We start from the raw sequence: 21,715 nt of genomic DNA on the forward strand, positions 1-21,715 counted from the left end.
CTCGTTGCTCTTGTTTAGCCGATTAATCCACAGAGGAGATGTAGTTTCCAAAGTGCACACTGACAGATAGAGTGAGTCAGCATTTGGCTGAATCATTATGTATCATATGAATCGTTACACTGAGAGTTCATCCCACTGAGGCTTTATTTGTTTTTGTTGTGTAGACGCAGTGAGATTGAAATTTGTAGCATACATACAAAATATTTCACTAATATATTATGTAGTTCTCAATAATATTGATGTAATGTAATGCAGAACATCACCAGAGCTCCTCCAGAGTGTAGTTGATCAAAGTGACAAAGCAGGAAATGTGACTACAGAAGAAAGTTTATCTTCCATAAATATGTATAAAAGTATATGTGAGTTTTAGGAATGTTTTTAAAGCAAGGAAACAAACCCTTAAATAAATTGATTATTTTGAGTATTGAGTAAATTGATAATATCATAGTTACTGATTGCATTACTTTTTTTAAATATAGGACTCATTATGCAAAAAAGTTGTCAGGCCATATTGTATATTACATTATTTATTTACATTTATTTATTTACTTTATTAATGCTGGTGCATTAAGATGCAAGAACAATTTAAATGTTGTAGCTCAGTTGGAGTTGGAGCTCATTCTTATTGCTTTATAATCAAACAGACATATGAATCACACTGAGATCACTGAGAAACTCTTCCCCATATGTTGGTGCCTCAGTCAGATTCTGACTCAGCAATCAGAGATGAACAGAGGAATTATCTTTAAACCTCCAAAAAGAGGAAATGGATCCTGGTTCAGACCAAAACCCCCGTGACCAGCTGATATCAAGCTCAGTAATTAGCATTTGACTCTGTCGTTGTTTTAGTCAGTGACTAAAACACTTTTGTCCTGACAACCCGAATTCAGCACCGTTGGACTCAAAACGTGAAAAAATGCACCTCTAAAATCTCGAGAATGACTTTTCTCCTCAACTTTTATATGTGAACTTTAACTTTTTCACAGGAGATGCCTGAAATTAAAGTTAAATCAGGGGTGAGAATAACATTTTCCCCTAAAAAGTCAGAGTGAGCCACCAGGATGAATAAAACAACACAAAAGCAGAAGATGAGCAGAGAGGATTTTTTTTCTAGGTGTCAAATTCTTTCACCCTCTCTGGGGCTCCCTTCATCTGTCCCTCTTTATATTTTTCTCATGCGACGCTGGCATTTGCATGAACGTGATCCATCATCGCAGGGGAAGAAAGAAAAATATGGTGAAGTGAAGGAATGAGAAGAGGATTTAAAGGTGTCCCGATGATTGGCTGTCTGTGCATAGCACTCTGTACTCTGCAGTTCTTCATGGTGTGGCATCAGCAATCAGACACTTAAGGACAGTGACTGAGACGCAACAGGCTGGTCTTTTTTGCCTCTATTATTAGATCCGACCAAATGATTTAATCAAACAATGCTGGTTAATGAATGGGAAAGCTACAACACACACACTCAGAGACAACCTGGCAGAGCTCAGCAGCAGAGTGCCTGGTGACGAATGCTATCATTACTCCAATACGATGCCTGTTGCTCAGCTGCCTGTCAAGCTAAATTCCCCTGAACACATAGTGTGCGCACAGATGTGTGTGAGGCCTCGTCCCACTCATCCCATCCATCAGAGAATTTCACTACTCCGTCTGTCACTCAGCAATCCCTCACTGTCAGCCAGACGAGGGGGATAGAGCAGCCTGATCATCTATCGTGTTCTTACATGTGTGTGTGTGCGTGTCTGTGAGCATCCGTCTGGCAGCCACTGACACATACTGCTGCTGATTTCTCAGTTGGTGTCAGCAGCTCCACTTTTCATCCTAAATGTGTCTCTTGTGGGGGCCGAGAGCCTTTACAAAGATCTGTAAACACTTTAAACGGCCTCCACTGGTGACCTCATCGTCCCAGTTCACATTTCAATACCAGCCGGAGCAATGATCATCTCCAGCAGTCAGTCAATGAGGCCTCTCTATGCTCTAACTGTCCAAAATAATGTTGTCCACATAGATCCACAGCTTTATCTGTTTTTCATTTCACTTAAAATAACAATTAAGTCACATTACAGGCACCTATTGTTCATTTCAGAAGAAAATTTGGACCGGGACAAATATTCGGGGTTAATTTTATTCTGCAAACACAAAATCTGACTGATTCTAAAAATTTTTTAATATATATATTGTCTGCAGGTATTTCTTTGAACTGCAACAGGGCTGGTATGCTGGACGGAGCACAGATTGACCTCTTCCCCCTTTACAAGGTAAATGTGTTTTCAAGAAACCCTTTTCCCATTTTTTTTTTTAACTCATTTTTTTCCATTGTATCAGTTCTGATCTGAAACCTGCATCTGACATTTGTGTATTTGTTGCTGTAGAAATGGTCATTGCTTGTTATCTCTGACAATGCCTGCAGATATTGATACAGTGATTATCTAAGTGGCTCCTTTCAGCCATGTTATAGTCGAGGTATGACAACACAGTTTTTTTTATGAAGAAGTAGTGCATAGCTTCTCTATAAATGCACAAAAACATTTGTGCTGACAGCTGTTTTTGTTTTGAATAACACAGTCCCTTCTGAGGAGGGCCAAGTTAGTTTGTAGAGGACAGAAAAATCAGCCAGCACCTTAATAGAGGTTTATCTAAGCAGACAGACTAATATTTGTTTCCATGATTTCCATTCCATTGGCAGCAGTGGTGTGTAAACAGATGTTTTGTGTGTCCCTGAGGGGATTGAAAGAAAAAAGAAAGCCAAATGCACAAAACAACCATCATCCCTAATGAAAGCTTACAGCAATAGTTGAGGCTGGTAAAGCATTTGCTAATCTCAGTGTAAGCCAATCAGACGAGAAGCTCAGGAGCCGACAGCTTCAGGCTTCCTCCCACTTTAATATCTATGAATATCACAGATGACGTCTCCTTCGTTATTATGTTTTGTCACCATAAAGAATAGACAGTTTACCATCTCCACGCTAACTACACAGCAAGCTCACCATGCTTCAACAAAAAGCATATGAACTGCAGAAATGCTAGTTATAGGAGAGATTGAATATACAATCCATATTACATACATAATTCCAGCATGACAGCTGATTATAATTCAATTCATTCTAGATTTATTTCAGTTTTGTGTTTTTTTTTTAATTAATGTAATGTTTTTAACAATAAAAGGTGAGGACTGTGATGTAAAAAAAATAGTTATGGTAGTACTAAAAAAAAAACAAAAAACGAAACAAACAAAAAATTGCCCAGTTTGACTGGAGAGCAGCATCCAATGCGCACTGACTAAAAATGACTTCAAGCTACGGTGGAGCAAAGGACATTCAGGGAGGCACCTGTTTATAGGCTACAACACAACGCAACACATTCAGACAGGAAATCCTTTTCCAGATAAGTGTGGCCCAAAATACGTAGGTCCAGATTTGCTGCAAGTACATGTAGATTAAAAATACAAATTACAAATGCTCCATCTGCCTCTGCATCTGGAATTAACTTGCTCATGTCTACAAGTTTCAGTACAAGAGATATTCACACAAACAGGCTTTCTGTCAAACAATATTTATTGGCATATATGAGAACAAAATAGAACAGATTCAGAAATAATTGAAGACTTCCTTTTATGAGTTTCATTTGCTGTTGTGTGGAACACTGAATACTACTGAAAGCACCGCATCTCTGTTTGTTATAGCAATCTATCAGTCTCACCTAAGGTAATGCATTTAGACTGTCAGATTTGGCACTTTCCAATAAGGTATGTGACAGACCGGTCACGGGGGATAAAGATGTCTCTCCATTTGCAGTTTCCTTCAGGTAAAATAACAAATAAAATTGAGACTGGGCTTTTCAGACAAGTAATTCCACGTCATTTAGACATGTCTGTGTTTAAGAGGGAACAGGAAAGCTCAGGTCACATCAGAAAGTGGCACAATGAGAGACAGCGTTTGGCACTGAGGGCTTGGTGAGGATGAGCTATAACAACGATAAGGGCTAATTTGTAAATCAGCAGACATGTTAGCACTAGCTGGTCTCAACTGCTTCTTTTTTACTTATCTATCAGGGATAATATGCAGTTTTAAACATCAATGTCTCCGTCTGGTGTTCCACACCACGCTAATTCACATTATAACAAAAAGTTCTGATCGCTTGAAAGCTAATATGGCCTCAAATCACACTTCATTCAGTAGAAGAAGAACCACTGAATTATGTCCAATCATTCTTACATTATGCAGCAGTTTATACTCCAGGAGGATGAATAAAACTGGATGGTACACCACAGTAAAGACACCCTGCTAGCTTCCTCACCACTGTAAAGATAGTTGATTAGTGAAGGATGCAAATTTGTTGACTGAAATTCAGCAGAATTGCGCTTGCTGTTCAATCTGTGAACTTCACCTTGTGTGTCTGTCCACCAATTTGCCAATTCTGTTGAAATGAATACATTTTGCTGCAAAATGTCAGTTTTCAGTGCTGGTGTAATCAAGCTTGAAGGCCAAAAGCTCCTGGCTCATTCATACTCACTGAAACCGCTGATCTGACATTCATCTGAGATCTTGATTTAATTGCGTTTGCTTCAATATATTACGCACTGGACTGTATTGACCTGTGAGTCTGAAGGCAAACAGGAAATCTTCACCTTGATTTAAAGAAACAGAAATGTTACTGATATTACATTTTCACCAATGACGTCAACCTCCAGTTGAACTTAAGTATGAATAAAGAGATGTCTCACAAATTAAAGAGAACAAACAGTTGTGCGTTGGCACCTTTCAAAAGAAGAGAAACATATTTGACCGTATACTTTACTGCAAACAGGTTCAGTGGTGGGTTCTGTCCATGGACATGCTGCGGCGTGTTTAGTCGGGGTATAAGATAAAGCCGGAGAAGGTGCTGTACTTGTTGTTGTTGCCTCCATGAGCTTTGCCACCATCCAGTTTGACATAGACCTCATCTCCTGAGTCCAAGTGCAGCACAGCACTGTTGCTGGCGTAGTCGTAGTTCTGGTCTGCGTCCTGAGCTATGGCACTGGCCCGGACCTGGAAAAATACGGCACATGACTCCCTGCAGTGAGCACTAGTTTACAGGAGAAAGCAGCAGAAATAGAAACTGAGTTGCAAAGATCATGTGTACCTGAGGGGCAAAGTGAAGCAGCACCAGCAGTGGTGCAGTTCAAAAGAGGCACATGTCTAATTCTAAACTACTGAAGGGGAAATTACACAACAGCGTTATTGAAATCAAATAACGTTCCTTGTCAGCATCTTCAATGGACAATGATTAGGCAAGACTCGGTGCTGATCCCCTCCTCCAACTGGAGCTAGAAATGTCTGAGGAAACATTCATTCAAACTGGATTTACGCATGAGCGCCACTGCTAAACAGAGCATATAGGCAGGCTTTCATTTGGCCAGAAGTATCTCTGACGTTACACTGAATTCATTAAAGATACCAACAGTAAGAATATGGAGTTATGTAACTCGCATTATGGCGAGTAAAGGATGGAGCCTTGGGCCATGTTGTGCGCAATTTGTGCGTAAAATGCGCATTTTGCATATTGACTCGAGTTTGATCGCCTTATCTATCATACGATGTGGATATTTTTAATTTGCCTTCACAAGCAAGTGAAAGTGTGAAAATGTGGTGAAAAAATCAGATGAGACACGCGGCTCCTGATGTTAAACTGTGGTATCACGCACCTGTCCGTTTTTGCACAGGTCGGCCCACATGCTGGTCCCGTCTCCCCCCCGCATCAGCACGTGGTAGGTGAAGAAATAGATCCCGGACACATGGCAGGTGAATTTCCCGGTGCTCGGGTCGTAGTGGTTCCCCAAGTTTGTAATCACGTCGTCAAACCTTAACACCTCATATCCCTCATGCGGATTCTTCAGACCGACGTAGAAAGCGGTCCTGAAAGTGCTGCTCGTGGAGTTCCCGCCGTCCGTTTCTCTGTTCTCATCCCCCCCGGCGTGTTTGCTGTAGCCGCGAACTCCCGGTGGCCCCCTCGGACCCGGGGGTCCAGGTTCTCCCGGTGGGCCTCTTGGTCCCGGTTTACCGGGTCGCCCCGGCTCCCCGCGGCTCCCCTGCGCCATCGGCGGCTGCGGAGCGACACCGTTGACGTTCTGGATCACCTCCATGGCGGTGGCGTCTCCCGGTTTGGGAATGTAGGGGTCGCACACCATCCGACAGGTGCCCATCATCTCGTAGTACCGGGCAGAGGTCTCGGAGGTCCGGAGCAGGAGTAACGGGACAGCAACGGCCAGAGCCAGCAGGACCATCGCGACGGCGGTCACCAGAAAGACCACCGACCACTTCCTCTGAACGGGCCGAGGACCGACAGATGAGGGGAAATCCGGGGAGCCGCTCTGGGTGGGAATCGTGACCGAGGGCAGGAGCTTCAAGACGCTGAAAACAAATAGCTAAAGTTGATGAAGCGCATCCCTCAGTCCAGATGTGCTGGCGGAGTCTCTGAGCCCCTTGGGCAGCGGCTGTGACGGCGGCGGGGGCGCGTCTGGGCTGGATGGATGAGAGCGCGCAAACAGCTGCGGCCAGATGTCAAAGTAAGCAAAGTCTGGACCGGAAGAGGGGTTGTTTGGACTACAAATTAAAAATGCATTAAAAGGACTTTTAAAGCAGTTTTCTCCTCCTGCATCTCTGCATCAATAATAACGACTCTGCTATGTCAGCATCAGCATAGACTAATACTGCAAAGTGCATTTAAATGCAGATCTGTTTCAAATATAATTGGCTTCCCCTTCTGTCTCAGACCTAATAAGCAGATTTGCAGTATCTTTATCAAAAAGGGTTTTATTTTTAAAATGTCACCATTATGTAGTCGATTTTATTTTGACTGACTTGATGGGAAGAGCATCAGTCGGCATATAAAGTTGAGATCTACACAATATTTATTCAAAAGGGCAGGAACATGATGGTTGTCCAAAATGTGTTCATTCATTCATTTGCGTTTTGGGAACAGAGCTGTCAATTTTTCAATCACAATGCTCCAATGCTAATACATCTGGATTTAAGTCAGAGCTAAAAAATTATCTTTGACTGAGACCGTGAGGGGTCTTTTCAAAGTCAAGCCCTAATGGCTGAGAGCAGGATCACCACAGTGACATTAAGTGAGCCAGTGCCTTGGTCACTACACACAAACAGCCCGATGGGGGAGAGAGAGCAGGAGACAGGGGGGTGGGAGCACATAATGTATGCAGGAAATTGACCAGAAATGTCTGATGGCTGTCGACACCTCCAGCCCCAAGCTCCCCAGCTGCAGGGACATATTTGATGTCTTGTTTCATGCGGTGGAGAGCCACTGGCCTTGAATTTAGATTCTCCAGCCAATTAAAATTCTTGCTGTGTGCAAGCAATCATTACTCGACTGAATACAGATCTGTCTTAAACGCCTCCTTAGCCTCTTCCAGTTGGGGCACCGTGCACTTGTTGTAACCATCAGCTGCATTAGGCTGTTATTAATATCTGTCATTGGTTATTTTCGAGGAATTCAGGCTTATGAGACACTCAATAGAGAGAGCCAGTGCTCATTGAAAATATAAGCGTCTATTGATTTTGTCCTCAAGCTCAAAAATTCTCTCACAGAACCTAAAATAGTTGAAAACGGTTGGGTGGAAGTTAAGCACCTGGAATTGGAGCACAGGCACCACATCCACAGCGGAGGCTTTAGAGCTCAAGGCAACGTGGAGAAATCTTCAGAGAGCGGACACAAGGCTTAGCTGCAGCCCTTCAGAAGCCCCCCCCCCCCATCTTTCAGTTAGTAATTTCAGTTTGTGCTCAGCTCAGCTTTAACCCCAAGAACATGGCTCCGGCTGGGCTGCTCATGTCTGAAGGTGAGAGCGAGCATGAGAAGTCACGAGAGCTGGGTCAGAAAGAAATTGAGGTTAGAATCTGAGGATCCCACAGCCTTGGCAGAGCCGGAAACATCTTGCCATGTTTTTGACTCTTCATCCACCACCATCTGAAATGGATGAGGCAGTAAGCAAAGCAAAATGCTCCTCTAAAAACAAGCACACAGAAAGGCAACCCAAGCATATTACGCTCCACACTTTGCTACATGACTGCAGAAATGACCTTTACTCGTGATTAGTACAGTGAACTGTACCTTTTGGCGATGCTGAGCCACGCACGACAGACTGTCCACATTATGCACTGGAGCTTCTGGGATTATCCTGCCTGCAGGGCTGCCGTGCTCCTAATGAGGCTACACGTTGGTGCACTGCTGTGTAATAGGAAAAAAAACATATGCCGAGAAAAATGAATCAGACTGTTGCTGGCTGCTGCTCAGGCTTTACTGTATGTGACCAGGTGAACCTGGAAACTTCTGTCCATTAGTTTAGTGCCACAATACCACCACTGGAGAATAAAACATAAATATTCTTTTTTTTTTTTTTTTTTTTTTTTTTTTGCTGGTTCTCTGGAAATTCGGTTTTAAATGGGTTTAAATTGAAATATAGATTTTGATGATGCTTCTTTTAGTTTGCATGGATGTTATTGCTGGTATTTCCTGTACACTCAGCATTGTTTTACTTTTGTTTTTGTCTCATATTTATAGCCTTCTTTTTATTTGTATTGTGTTGAACTGTCATGGCTACCACAAGAAGTGATGAAACCCCTCTAATTACAAAAACAAAAACATGAGCTGTAAAGTCAGCAGAGAAAACACTTGAATCGCTGCGATTCTATTCCTAGATCACATTGTATCACATTAAATCTGTGGAAACCGTAATGGGGCAGCAATGAAAACATGCAGCATCAGCTCCTGTCTCAATTTGTGACCCTAATCCCTGATGAAGGGCACTGAAGACATCTCTGCCCTTGAAAGTGGAGAAACAAATGTCTTCTTCTATGCAACATTTTGACATTGAAGTGCTGTCACTTGTAAACATCGCTGTACCTGTCCGCTTCAGGCTAATCTTTTGTGACCTTGCCTTTACTGCCACAGTGTTTCACATCCAACCCATTTACACAGTAAATACTGATTAAACATACTGTGTCTTCATTTACTTGACTTGTTGCATACTGGTGAAACTTTGATTCATTTGAGGTTTCTTATTTGGAGGGTGAATGTAAAAACAGTCAGACTATAGTCAGATCGCCACTGCATTTTAAGAAGCAGAGTCAGAATCTGAAATCTGTCCCCTGTGTTTCCTTTTAAGATTAATGGGCTGACACTTCAAGTCAAAATCTTTGGATGAAGACTCTTAAAATCAGATATGTATGTTAAGGTCTGTGACTTCCTGCATTGTAAACAAACATGTCTGAGAGAGGCTAGGAGAGCATGCATTTGGTGTGTGTCTTTGCTTGCGTGTGCTGACACTGATGCTGCACTGTGAGCCGGTGGGGGTTCAACCTTTTGCAAGTGGCAAAGGCAGACATGATGAAGTCATGTTGACAGTGTGTAACCTGCAGTCAGACATCTTTTTAACACGATTTCGCTTTTGCTTTTTCATTCGAATCCCAAGGCCAGCCTATCATACACACCAGATCTACAGTAGCAGGGGAAAGAGGGGAATCTACAATTAAAAAATCTACTCACATCGCCATTAGCTGGGGGAGATGCAACTAACACTATTGTTATCATGAAAACATAGACTCAGTAGTCTGCAGCCACGCTGGCAGCACTGTGAGCTTATACTGTGAGCGACAAGCTTATGTCATCATCTTTACAATAAAAATGCTGTCTCCCATCTTATCTTGGCATGCTAATGCTAGTAAAAATTGTATTTACTGTCCTGATGATGGAGCCATAATAAAAGTTAATCCTGAGGGCGGAAACTTATCAATATCTAACTGAACATTTCACAGCATGAGGTCCGCTCTCTATGAAACAGATAGCTTTTGACCGTATAACAAATTGAGTTTCTGACCATGAGCATGTTTCACTCTTGGCATACCAGACAGTTTTGTTCAGCTCATGCAGAAATGCTGAAACGTCTAGTTTTTCTAAAGTAAAAACTAAAAATATCATCAAGCTTCAATTGCTTTTGCCCCTTTTAGTCAGGAAAAGCTTCACACAAAGCAGCACAGTGACTTTGAATAACTTCAACTTAAATTTACTATTTATTTAATATTAAGGTTTCTGCAGTGAATTCTTCCGCACTTCCCTTTATCTTTTCTCCTCCCTGCTCTGATCTTGATGTTATTTTTCTTCCTGCTGTAATCACAGCCCAGTTTGAAGTGCAGCATGCAATATATGTTATATTTGCTCTCACGTTGTTTTCGCTTTATCTACTCTGAACAGGCGGGGGCGTGGTCTGGGTGCGACGGCGGGGCGTGGCCTGGCCCAGAGCGTCATCTTATCAGGAAGAACCGTCCGAGGTTTCTGCAGGAGGCGAAGCGCGGTGAGTGAATTAGCTGTGAAAAAGTCCGAAATTGCGCCGTAGCTGCAAACAGAAGCCACATTTCTCAACAACGGAGCTCACTTCATCGAGGTTTAGCTCTTAGTTTGATGTTATTGTCCCGTGTGTGAACATTATTCATAACTTTATTTCGATGTTAAGTTTCCACGAGTTGGGCCAAGGACAACAAACAAGGTGGTTTGAATTCGCTCTTCTATATCTGAACAGAGTGCTCATGTGAATTTCTGTAAATTTAACGTTTAACCTGCTGTCGGACAGTTTTAATAGGTGATAAAAGGCAACTGAAGTTAGTTTCTGATGGGTGAAGGTTCCGTGTTGTAATCGTAATTAATCTGTGACATTAGAAATACTGCTTTTATAGAGATCTTGCATTTTAGTAAAGAAAAGACCGCTTGTTAACGCGGATTAGTTAATATTGGATCATTGGTTTGTGTTGTGCATATCTTCAGTGTCTGTTTGTGTAAGGTTAGAAACACAGTTGTGCCATTGAGCTATTAACGGACAGTCATTGCTTTGATAATTGACAGTAAAATATCTGGGACATGTCAGTTGAGACTGAGAGATAATAGCAATCCTTGTTCTGTGTTCTTAACAGGATCAGACAAATACCAAAATATCTCTTCCTTTAACCTCTGCCATCTATTTTTAGTTGTTATTATTAGCGTTTGGCTTTATTTTCTGTGCCTCTTTAAAGGCTGTAGGGTTTGCATGCATGTAAGTAAATACGAATTAAAGCCAGGATTCTTTTCTCTGCAGCTTTTTCAGTGCATCATGACTGATGAGATGTCCAGGCCTTTAATGCAAGACCGAGGCGAAAGAGGGGGCTCCAGACATCTTGAGGCCTCTGCGTCTGAGCCCGGGGCTCCTCTGATTGGCATCCTGGGTACAGGCGACCTCTCCCGCTCCCTAGCCAGGAGGCTGGTGGCCTCTGGCTACCAAGTGGTGGTGGGAAGCCGAAGCCCCTCACGCTCTGTTGCTCTGTTCCCCGAAGAGGCTGAGGTGATGTGCACGCACATACAAACGCACACACTGGTACTCACCATGTAATTGGTGTTTTTGTTTCACTCCTCCTGATATTTATATTTTTACTCGGGCTTTCTCCAGTCAGGATAATAACTGTTGTCACTATCCTGAATGCATGTATATATAATCTTCATTCAATTTGAAGTGGGAAAAGTCTAATCCATTCAATCCATCATTTTTAAAGTGCCATCTTGTGTATTATCTGTGTAAGTACCTGTTAATTTCAGCATTTAAAATAATTTCCTCCAACATTTTGTGTGTTTTCCAACATCCAATGAATTGTTGTTGCCCATTAATGCCCATCATGGCCTGACCTTTATATTTCATTTTCTTCCAGGTGACATCCCAGATAGAGGCAGCTAGTCAGGCAGACCTGGTCTTCGTAGCTGTTTTCCCAGAACACCACTCCACACTGGTGGAATTAAAGCCAGCGCTGTCTGGGAAGACGCTGGTGGATGTCAGCAATTCTTTGCAAATCAACCAAAGTGGGCCTTCGAATGCTCAACAGTTGGCAGATCTGTTCCCAGAAAGTTATATAGTCAAAGGGTTTAACACTATATCAGCCTGGACGCTCCAGATGGGCCCTCGGGATGGAAGCAGGCAGGTATGAAGCCTCAGAAGATCGTGATAGTTTGATTTAGGGAGGTCCAGTTGTGTTTTTAAATGTGTTGGGGTAAAAGCTTGTGACCTCTTTCCTCCTCAGGTTTTCCTCTGCAGTGACAGTCAGCATGCAAAGAGCTTAGTGATGCATCTGTGTCGCAGAATGGGCTTTATACCAGTCGATATGGGCGCCCTCTCTTCTTCTCTGGAGATCGAAAACCTCCCACTCTATCTATTGCCCTCGTGGCGCATTCCCATCATCTGCACTCTCTCCCTGTTCTTATTTTTCTACCTGTACAACTTCGTCCGTGATATCCTGCTGCCCTTCATCAAAGAGAAGAAGAATGATTTTTATAAAATGCCCATTGAGACAATCAATGTCACACTTCCCTGCGTGGCCTTGGTGATGTTGGCACTGGTCTACGTTCCTGGTTTGTTGGCCGCTTTCCTCCAGCTTTGGTGGGGCACCAAGTACAATCGTTTTCCCAACTGGCTGGACCTCTGGCTCAGCAGGAGGAAGCAGTTGGGGTTGTGTAGCTTCTTGTGTGCAGCCCTGCATGCTGTCTACAGCCTATGTCTTCCCCTGAGGAAATCTGCTCGCTACAAACTCCTCAATGCCGCTTATAAACAGGTGAGAGGAATCCTGAATTTCTCCACAATACTGAAAATTGATTTTAGATTTATTTATTTTTTATTTTTTTTTTATTTTTTTTTTTCAAATTCTGTTGACAGACTAACTAATTTAGTCTGACACTCTCAAAAGTAATTGGTTTTCTCCTCCTCCTCCTCCCTCTCAGAAAAAGCTATTCCATACTTTCATTCACTCACTTTTATGTTAATCATGTTAAAAAATGAAGTCATTTTATGTAGTTATAAGAGATAATTTATGACATATTAATATGTATAATTATTGTAGATAATTTATACATAGTAAGTTGGGTTGTACCAAATTAGTCGAGTGAGGGAGTTGCAGTTGAACAGATTTCTGGCTTTTTCTTCTTGATAGTAAACAATTTGAACAGTGAAGATGTATTTCAACATCCGTTGTCATTCATCCATCTGTGTGTTTGTGTATCAGCCAAAGATCTTTTGGCACAGCATCGTAAACTTGATTGTTGCACTTAATCAAAAGCGAAACAGAATTACTGGAGCTAAATCCATGAAAATGATTTCCAGGTGCTTGACAAGGTGGAGAACCAGTGGGATGAAGAGCAGGTGTGGAGGATGGAGCTGTACCTCTCCGTGGGGATCATGGCCCTCGGGATGCTCTCTCTGCTGGCTGTCACCTCTCTGCCCTCCGTGGCCAACAACCTCAACTGGAGGGAGTTCAGCTTCATACAGGTCCGCACAGTCACACACACAGAGGCTGCATGTTCATTTATGCTTCTAAAAGGAAAAAGGTCTCTCATTATGACCGCAGGCTTTCATTCATTCATTTATCTTCTACTGTTTATCTGTTTCCGGGGTGGGGGGGCTAATGGAGGCAGTCCATCGCAGGGCCAACACATAGAAGCAGACAAAGACCAACAACCACTCACACTGAGTCACCAGTTAACCTAAACATGATGGAGGAAGCCCACGCAAGCACGGGAGAACATGCAAACTGCACAGAAATGCCCCAGACCTGGGAACCTAACCCACAACTTTCTTGCTGTGGGGCCATAGTGCTAACCACTATGCCACCAAGCTGCCCTCCCACAGGCAGGACAGGGTAAACAACAGAGTTGAAACGCAGACAGGTGTCAGGCTGATGTGTGACAGCTGGAGGCCATGTCTCCCATACTACATGCTCACATAGTCCTGCAGTAACACGCATCCAAACAGTGTGACTCCAAGTGTTTGTCCTCCTGCAGCTAGCCCAGATTTGGTGTTGGACTGTAGCTGAGCCATCAGGAGTGTTGTCACTCCCCTCCCCTCCCGTCTCCCCTTCTCTCTTCTCCTCCTTGACTACCCCTATCTTGGCGCCCCTTTTTCCAGGACTGGATGTCCGTCTGATCTGTTATTTTTCGTGTTTAATCTTTCTATAATCCGGTGGCCGTCAGATTAGTCATGTCCTGACAGCCTGGGTGATGAAAGCCGTCTTTCTGCTCAGCACATCTCCCTTTGCTGCCCATGGCTGCAGGACAGTGTGTTGGCGAGTGCTGTTTACTCCCTGTCCCTGATTGTTGATAAGGGAAGGAGTGCAAAAATAAGTATGTACGCTTGTGTGTGTTTGAGCTTCACTCAGAGTCATGATATAGCAATTACACACTGAGGTTCAGCCTCAGCCCCTGAAGACAGAACATCATCCCCAGTCATGACTGAGACTGCTGAAGAGATCGGACACACACTGGAACACACAGAGTATGGCAAAATTTGAATCAAATGACAATGTAATCCGGAGTCTTTATCAGTGGATGGACATGGAAGTAAAATAGTTCAATTCTATTAGATATTAAAAAATACAGGATGTTAAGATAAAATATATTCAGGGGAGTTTTTAGCCATGTAGTTCCAAGTCTAACTGCGTGGCCATTTCTGCTATTGAAATTCTCACCATTATCCTCAAAGTGGAGAGTTGCAAAGAAAAAAAAAAAAAGAATTGAGATCCATTCAGTCAAGGTTGAACATGGATTTTATTTATTTATTTTATTTATTTTACACACCTGCACCCCTTACCTGAGTTGGCCATGGAAAATGTTGTGCTTCTTGCACCCTGTATGTACATTGTGTACACACACACACACACACACAGATGTACACTGGTGGGGTTCATTGAGTTCATGGGTGGTAGATGAGCTTGTTTCTTCAGTTTGCACTGGAACTGAAGCCGAGCCATTTCAAAATCCTTGTTAATTTCCATTCATATATTTGGAGCACAGACTGAATGTAATAGAGCATTGTTGTCATTTTCAAATACAACCCTTGAAACAACTTCTATCACCTCCTCCAGTCCACAGTGGGATATTGCGCCTTGGCCATGGCCACCCTGCACACACTCTTATTTGGCTGGGACCGTGCCTTCAATCCAACCCAGTACCAAGACTGCCTGCCCCCCACCTTTGTACTGGTCATCATCCTTCCGATTATGGTCCTGCTGGCTCGCCTGGCTCTCTTCCTGCCCTGCATGGCCAGGCAGCTCAGGCAAATCCGCCGCGGCTGGGAAAGGAATCGGCACATACGCTTCTGCCTGCCGCGCAGCGACCTCCACAACGGACTGGAGGATGTCAGCAACGTGTGAAAAACACTTCGCTGGATGTGTGTATGAAGAGCCAGACAGAAAGGTCAACAGCACTCACACAGAGGATAAAATGTATTGAAGTCTGCTCTCTGGTCTGTGGAGAGACTTCAGTGATTGATTTTTTTATTGTTGTTATAAACTAGTAGCTCCTTAGAGGTATATTTGACCTGGACGATGGTCAACCTTTTGCACTATGCTCCCAAATAAGAATATATAGTACTTATTTATTACTTTGACATTCAGTTGGTAACTCTAACCTAGAGCTAAAAGAAAACATTTCATATTTAAAGATACAAAACAGTCACTGGTATAAGTCCAGTGAAGCTGGCAGTTGAGAAGCAGTGCAACTGACATTTGCCTTTAACTGAGTCTTTGGATAAGGCTCCTTGAACTTATTACTGAACAGTATTTTTCTTCCTTTGGCGTATGCTAAACATTTTGAATATGCTGATAAACTGTTGGGCATGTATGATTGATTTTTATTTGGGCTTCATGAAGTACGTTACGTTACATTTAGTTACCCTTAAATAACCTAAAGGAGGAAATTCGTGAAGAATTTCCACTTCAACATTGAATTTCTTCAGATAAATTTTCACCACCTGCCACCCAAATATCATGTGATAGAAATGGAAATAGATATTGCGAAATGTATGGCAAAGAAATGGTCATAATACATTAAAACATGGCATGTAAAATATAGGAGCAAAGCTTTAAATGCCTAATGTCAAATCACTCATGGAAGAATTGAGAAGTGCTGCTGAAGTCCATACCAGACATCCTTCGTTACGTACGTTATTGTCATACAGTTAATAATATATGCTCAGGTGATGAAGCAGTTGGCTGCCTTTCTTTGTAGTTTAAGATTGTTTTATGGTAGTTTGAGTTTTCTTCACATTTCTTTTTGCCAAAGATGATTATTTTACATGACGAATGTGTTTTCCGTCTCAAAATGAAAATATTACAGTAGTTGAGTGAAATTCAAGTGTACGTTGCCATAAATGTACAAATGCTTGTTTCTTCAAATGGAAATTTCTAGAATGTAGAATAAAATCCCTTTTCTACAGCTATTTTCTTCACTACTCTACATATATATTTCTTGACATCACTGTAAAGGCAAGTAAAAGCTAAACTAGCTCTCTGCCTGACAGTTGTGGTCAGCAGTCATGAGCCGATCATATCAGATAAATTGGTGATGCCATCTTGTGGTGGCAAGATAACATTTTATCCCCTTCTCTAAATTGAAAACATTTTCTCATTCAGAATGTGCAGGAGGAGTGATGAGACATCAGTGTACTGCATGAAAGTAGCTTCAATTTTTACCAAAAATATTTTTATTTTATATATTATTACTATATTTTATTTATATATATATATATATATATATATATATATAATATTTTACAAGCCTGCAATTGTAACAAGAAACCTGGCATGTTAACTAAAGGTAGAAGTATGATGAAGTCATGGAAAAACCTTAATATTCAAAACCAGAAAAAAAATAAAAAAATAAATAATAAATAAAAATAAATATATATATATATATATATATACATACATATATATATATATAAAAGGCTGGAATTCATGGTCACGTGTCTTGAGCAACTGTTGGCAATCTGGCAAAGCCTACATCCGGTTTTATTTTCCTCAGCAGCATGCAACGCAGATCAGTCACATATTTGCAAGACAAGTTGGACAAGCCCTGAGCCACAGCTGGGAAGTACATTCAGCAGCAGAAAGGTGTTTCTCACTGCAGCCATGACTGTAAGTATGACCTCCTTTTCTACTATATTGCATAAAAGAATTACAGAAATGTTGAGTGATCTCTTGAGGAAGTTGACCAACCCAAATTCAAAGCTACTATCTCAAACTTGTGACAGAGCAGAACTCGTAATCAGCAAGTTTAAACTTGCTGCTTATTACTGAGCACATTCACAGTGCATTTCATAATTTTGATGGAGAAGTAACTTGGAGCTGTTTCACAGTGATTTCAATACCTTTTCTCACTTTTCACCAGGACTCCTTTAACAAAGCAGCAGAGGAGGTGAAAGTACTGAAACAGAAGCCAAGCAATGAAGAAATGGTTGGACTTTATGGTCTGTATAAACAAGCCACAGTTGGTGATGTTAACATAGGTAAGTTTCTTTCATGTAACAGGTTTTTAATGCTGTAGAATCCATCAGGAAACAGTTAAAATGAGTGTTTGCACAGGAGACGCCCAGATGGGTGGAGTCAAGACTAGAATGTGGTCTGACAAGTCCAGTGTCGTTTTTTTCAATGATTCCAAAACTGATTAGTTGATGTATGTGTTCAAAGCACAGAAAATCTCATGTTCTTTTTTTTTTTAACCAAATTTGATCCAGGATCAGTTTTCTGGCAGAAAGTCTATTAAACACTGTAAGGTACAAACATTTAATAATTATGTGCATGTTTAAAATAATTTTATGAATTAAAATTATGAATAAGTAATGGTTCCATTTCAGCAGTTAAATCATATGGCTCAGGGGTTCAGTGGAGAATTTTTATACTGTGGTATTGCAGACTCAACTTCAGAAATGGATTTGCAGGGAATTGAAAATTCAACAGTGCAACATTTAATGAGAGGATGAATGTGTTGCATAGTAACAATTGTTACACTGTGGTTGATTTTACTTCCACAGAACGTCCAGGGATGTTTGACTTCACAGGAAAAACCAAATGGGACGCATGGGATGCAAAGAAAGGTTTGTTTTATAGACATGAAGGGAAAAAACATTATCACATTTTAAACATAATTACAAAATAGTGTACGTTACAGAAAACCATAACCTCAGTTGTGACATCATTTTGTACATGTTTTTCCTGTTAAAACCAACCGGTTTGTATGTTTGTTTCTAAACCGACAGGACTTTCCAAAGATGAAGCCATGGCTGCCTATGTTGAATTGGTTGAGAAGCTAAAGTCAAAATATGGAATCTAGAGTTGTTGTTTTTTTTTTTGCATATGCTGTTGTATGTTCAGTCTAAGATCTGATATATTTTGGACACCAAACTGATTCTTGATCCCAATTCACACCATGTACAACATTATTGGTTAAAATGCTAAAGAACCATGCAGTGACAATGGAAACACAAATAGACCTTTTTAGTTTCCTGCCAAAACATATTTATATATCTTTATTTGAGAGCCTGCAGGCCATCTGCCTACATTAGCATAAGAAATAAAAGCAGAGGGAAACAGCTACTTTCTGTCAGACTATCCGTTAAGGTACACAGAGATGATTCACTGTCATTAACACAGTCTCAGCTGTCACAAATAAAGATTTGTCCTTCGGGTCTCAGACCTTTTTCTGTCTTCAATTCCACAACCTGCAATGCCAAAATGTCCAACATTCATCTGATCCACGGTAAGAAAGCAAGTCAGTGTTTCTCTTCTCTGAAAAACCAGCTCTAAATTTAATTATTTCATCTATGTGAAGTTTTGTAGTGTCTGATTTTGATAAGTGCCACATATATATAAAATAACTAATCATTACCACATTCATTTTGAAATATTTGTGTAGGTTTTGGGCCTCCACATTGTGACTTGAAATATGACGTTATAAAATGTTTTTTCCTGTACTGTAAGTATTTACTGACAGTCTGCACTAAGACAGGCTCCATCATGTATTGATGAGGAGTGAAAGAAATGAAAGCAAGTCTTAACTGTAATCATATCTCCACAGTATCGATGGGGAGTCCACTGTGGCTCGGGCCGCCTGCAGGGCAAGGAAGGAGGGAGACCTGTGTGTGAGGAGACCCGCTGTGGCTGATGGAGCCGTGGTGCTGCCTGCGCCGGGTGGGCAGGTGCTGGGTGAGCCTCCACCTGCTCCATCTCCTCTGAATCTCTTGCTGCACCTGGAAGAGCCAGGCAAAGATTCACAGCTTCGTCAAAACCCAGTTTACATTCAGAAACCACAGGTTCTGTCTTCAGGGCTTACCTCTCCGTTCATAAAACAGTAAAGGACAGCAACCACGAAACCCTTCAAGGTGCGAAGAGAGAGACGTCAGTGAGTGCAGTAACTTTTAGCGGAGTTAGCTGGATAATCAGGCTCTCTAATGTATACATATATCTACCTGTGTGGATGAAAGAGCCAACTCTGCAAAGGTCCATATCTTAAACACCATGCTGCTGACTTCAACAGGTAAGAAAACAAACAGGGTGTAATGCAGACCAAACAAAGCCACCAGAAAAAATGTGGATTTGATGAGTCGCCTGGTGAAGGAAAAATTAATGTCTCTCATTAATCATGAAGTAAATAAATGAATTGTTTGTCCAGCTGTGATTGTGCATAATGTGCTCAAATATTTTGGACTGTCGGCCACAAACTCCCATCTCAGTCTCTTCAAGAATATCTAAATCCAACATGCCAGACCAACATCATATCATAATGTAAAACTAACCTACTCCCTGTCTCATGTGTAGTGCACAGTCTGTTCCCCAGGGAAAACAGCAGCTGATGTTAACTTTAAACATCAGTTATTGAAACAACAGAACAGTATGATCGCTACTCACTTGTACTGGCTGAATTCGTTCCTCTGTGCCACAGTCATTTTCAGTTTGCCCACCAGAATCCTCAGAATTCCCAAGAAAAAGAGGATATTCATCTGAAATGATAAAGACCTGTCAATGCCATTGTTATGCCATCTTATATATCTTTTTTCTTTTAAATGCGTTCATTCACTTTCTTGTGGAGAGTCAGATGAGAAGATCGGCATCGCTTTTGTTATTCATCATTAAATAGGAAGCTGGTTAGCTTAAACAGGAAACAGACTCTACTGTGACTTTGTTTTTATGTGTACAATGTGTCACCTAACTATTGAAAATTAGGTTCTTCAAAAGTAAAATTAATAATTTTCTTTTTACAGATATAGTCAGAAGAACTGGCACTCGAAGTATCCACCAAATCCATTCATGGCTCCTGGTTTCCCAACAGCTGTGGCAAAGAAATAAGCGTGAGATTGCATCTAAGGATTCTGTTCAAATGGAGGAGAGCAACAGATTTTTACCCTTCATCTTCATAAAAATACTTGGCACATCCCCACGAGATGATAACAAAGAATGGCACACCTGTGTGATGAAATAAAGCTTGTTTTTTAAAAGTTTCAGAGTCACTATATCGACTGTGAACATGTGGATGACTGAAGAGAGAGAAAATGTGAGCTGCACTTTTTTGTGTGTTATTGTTGTTTTTTTTGTCCCTACCCCAGCTCAGGACGATGTACCAAGCGAGGTGTTTCTTCAACGAGAAGAAGGAGTGGCTCACCAGGGTGAAAAGGAAGTGTCCCTCCGCCAGCAGCCAACTGTAATTGGCCAGGATGGAGTAGTTGGAAAACATCAGAACAACCTTACAAGCCACCTGCCACACAGAGAACAGGTGAGTTATTGCCTCAGGTTCAAATAAAATCTCCTGCATCATTAACAAAGCACACCTACAGTTACCAGAACAAGTCCTGGTTACGACAATAATATATACATATATATTATTGGTACCGGGTAGTCAACACAGTGGTAGAGCTGTTCATTGGTAAACAGCAGCGCGTCTCTGATGAAGATGAAGATGGCTCTCAGGATGAAGGAAATGAACAGCTGGATATGAATATAGTTCCTTGTGCAGTGCAGCTTCCTGAGTGAATAACAATGCTTTTATTTGAGGTTGTAAAGCAGAGGAGTTCTTCACCAGTGTTTACATGTGATGTGCAGAACAGGTCAAAGGAAGGAATGATGAAAGAAAAAGGAGGTCCCTACCTAAACAGACAGAACACGGTGATGGCAATGGTGAGAGAGATGAGTGAGAGAGTGTATCCAGCTGTGTACATGGTCTTGACATGGGAGAAGTACAAATGGGAATCTGAGGGCTGAACAATTGAAAAACAATGCTAATCACTTCTAAATCCAACACTGAGATGATAGTCTTACTTTATTGATCCCGAAACAGGGGAGTTCCTTATATAACTAGCACCAACCCTTTGGGGCTGCTATTAATGCACTTTTTGTTGAGCTATTAGGTTAGAAATTTAGGCTGAAGGCAGTGCAGTAGAAATACAATTAATAGGAAAACAGAGCATCGCTTCAGTGAAATGACATATTGGATAAAGATGTACACATTGTATGCAAGATAATACTAACCTCTGCAAGAAAGTGGAGTGTCTCGTTGAAAGGGTAGCCACATGCATCCTCATATGGGATCAGTAGGTCTGTCCAGCCACTGGCAGTGCAGTTGCGATGCACTGCCCCTGAATTTTGCAAGTAAATCATAAATGTTTTTCTGTTACAGTTTATAACATGTGGATCTGGCTCCTTAGACTCACTGGGCAGGGAGCAACCTGCTAAAACAACCCTACTCCACTTCAGGTGCTCCAATAAACCTGTGGCTCATCAAGTAATTTATTTTAAAATCTGTTGTTATCATCTGCCTACGTAAATGTTGTCCTCAAACATGTTTCCCAGCATCTCTATGTACACGCGCACTTTAGAGCCAAATGTTTGGATAG

At 41.5% G+C, this 21,715-nt stretch overlaps 4 protein-coding genes across 6 annotated transcripts in view; 3 read left to right on the forward strand and 1 right to left on the reverse strand.

Annotated features, from left to right (window-relative positions):
* Window positions 1–3,666: 3,666 nt before the first annotated feature.
* Window positions 3,667–6,479, reverse strand: LOC115054904 (complement C1q-like protein 2). The gene is made up of 2 exons (XM_029520271.1): window positions 5,684–6,479; window positions 3,667–5,027 (listed from the first exon to the last, which is right to left on the reverse strand). Exons 1-2 carry the CDS (start codon window positions 6,260–6,262, stop codon window positions 4,848–4,850), a joined length of 759 nt encoding a protein of 252 aa, XP_029376131.1. The 5' UTR covers window positions 6,263–6,479; the 3' UTR covers window positions 3,667–4,847.
* A 3,823-nt stretch (window positions 6,480–10,302) lies between these two features.
* On the forward strand, window positions 10,303–16,964 carry LOC115052183 (metalloreductase STEAP3). 3 transcript variants are annotated; one of them, XM_029516177.1, is made up of 7 exons: window positions 10,350–10,534; window positions 11,117–11,359; window positions 11,721–11,987; window positions 12,087–12,614; window positions 13,160–13,324; window positions 14,916–15,246; window positions 16,858–16,964. In XM_029516177.1, exons 2-6 carry the CDS (start codon window positions 11,132–11,134, stop codon window positions 15,201–15,203), a joined length of 1,476 nt encoding a protein of 491 aa, XP_029372037.1. In that variant the 5' UTR covers window positions 10,350–10,534; window positions 11,117–11,131; the 3' UTR covers window positions 15,204–15,246; window positions 16,858–16,964. The 3 variants fall into 3 exon arrangements, with proteins under 3 accessions (XP_029372028.1, XP_029372037.1, XP_029372018.1); XM_029516168.1 differs by lacking the exons at window positions 10,350–10,534; window positions 16,858–16,964 and adding an exon at window positions 10,303–10,342 and having other exon boundaries at window positions 14,916–16,278; XM_029516158.1 differs by lacking the exon at window positions 16,858–16,964 and having other exon boundaries at window positions 14,916–16,278.
* Window positions 16,861–18,524, forward strand: LOC115052195 (acyl-CoA-binding protein-like). The gene is made up of 4 exons (XM_029516190.1): window positions 16,861–16,967; window positions 17,221–17,338; window positions 17,864–17,926; window positions 18,089–18,524. The coding sequence occupies exons 1-4, from the start codon at window positions 16,962–16,964 to the stop codon at window positions 18,160–18,162; spliced, it is 261 nt and encodes an 86-aa protein (XP_029372050.1). The 5' UTR covers window positions 16,861–16,961; the 3' UTR covers window positions 18,163–18,524.
* A 1,826-nt stretch (window positions 18,525–20,350) lies between these two features.
* The window catches only part of cfap221 (cilia and flagella associated protein 221), a 32,416-nt gene continuing 31,051 nt past the window's right edge, over window positions 20,351–21,715 (forward strand). The window contains exon 1 of the mRNA XM_029513475.1: window positions 20,351–20,598. Within this exon, the coding sequence (XP_029369335.1) occupies window positions 20,353–20,598 (246 nt within the window). The 5' untranslated portion in view covers window positions 20,351–20,352. The remainder of the gene's footprint in view (window positions 20,599–21,715) is intronic.

Source organism: Echeneis naucrates, chromosome 2 (genome assembly GCF_900963305.1).
Source record: "Echeneis naucrates chromosome 2, fEcheNa1.1, whole genome shotgun sequence".
Classification (NCBI taxonomy): domain Eukaryota; kingdom Metazoa; phylum Chordata; class Actinopteri; order Carangiformes; family Echeneidae; genus Echeneis; species Echeneis naucrates.

What these genes read in the sequence shown, in the direction of transcription:
- LOC115052195 (XM_029516190.1), top strand. An exon ending in AGTTGGTGATGTTAACATAG is followed by an intron (nt 17,339 to 17,863) that starts GTAAGTTTCTTT and finishes TTACTTCCACAG; the next exon opens with AACGTCCAGGGATGTTTGAC. An exon ending in CGCATGGGATGCAAAGAAAG is followed by an intron (nt 17,927 to 18,088) that starts GTTTGTTTTATA and finishes CTAAACCGACAG; the next exon opens with GACTTTCCAAAGATGAAGCC.
- LOC115054904 (XM_029520271.1), bottom strand. Translation starts at nt 6,262, where the DNA reads ATGGTCCTGCTGGCTCTGGCCGTTGCTGTCCCGTTACTCCTGCTCCGG. An exon ending in ACCTGTGCAAAAACGGACAG is followed by an intron (nt 5,028 to 5,683) that starts GTGCGTGATACC and finishes GTATTTTTCCAG; the next exon opens with GTCCGGGCCAGTGCCATAGC.
- LOC115052183 (XM_029516168.1), top strand. Translation starts at nt 11,132, where the DNA reads ATGACTGATGAGATGTCCAGGCCTTTAATGCAAGACCGAGGCGAAAGA. An exon ending in TGTTCCCCGAAGAGGCTGAG is followed by an intron (nt 11,360 to 11,720) that starts GTGATGTGCACG and finishes ATTTTCTTCCAG; the next exon opens with GTGACATCCCAGATAGAGGC. An exon ending in TCAATGCCGCTTATAAACAG is followed by an intron (nt 12,615 to 13,159) that starts GTGAGAGGAATC and finishes AATGATTTCCAG; the next exon opens with GTGCTTGACAAGGTGGAGAA.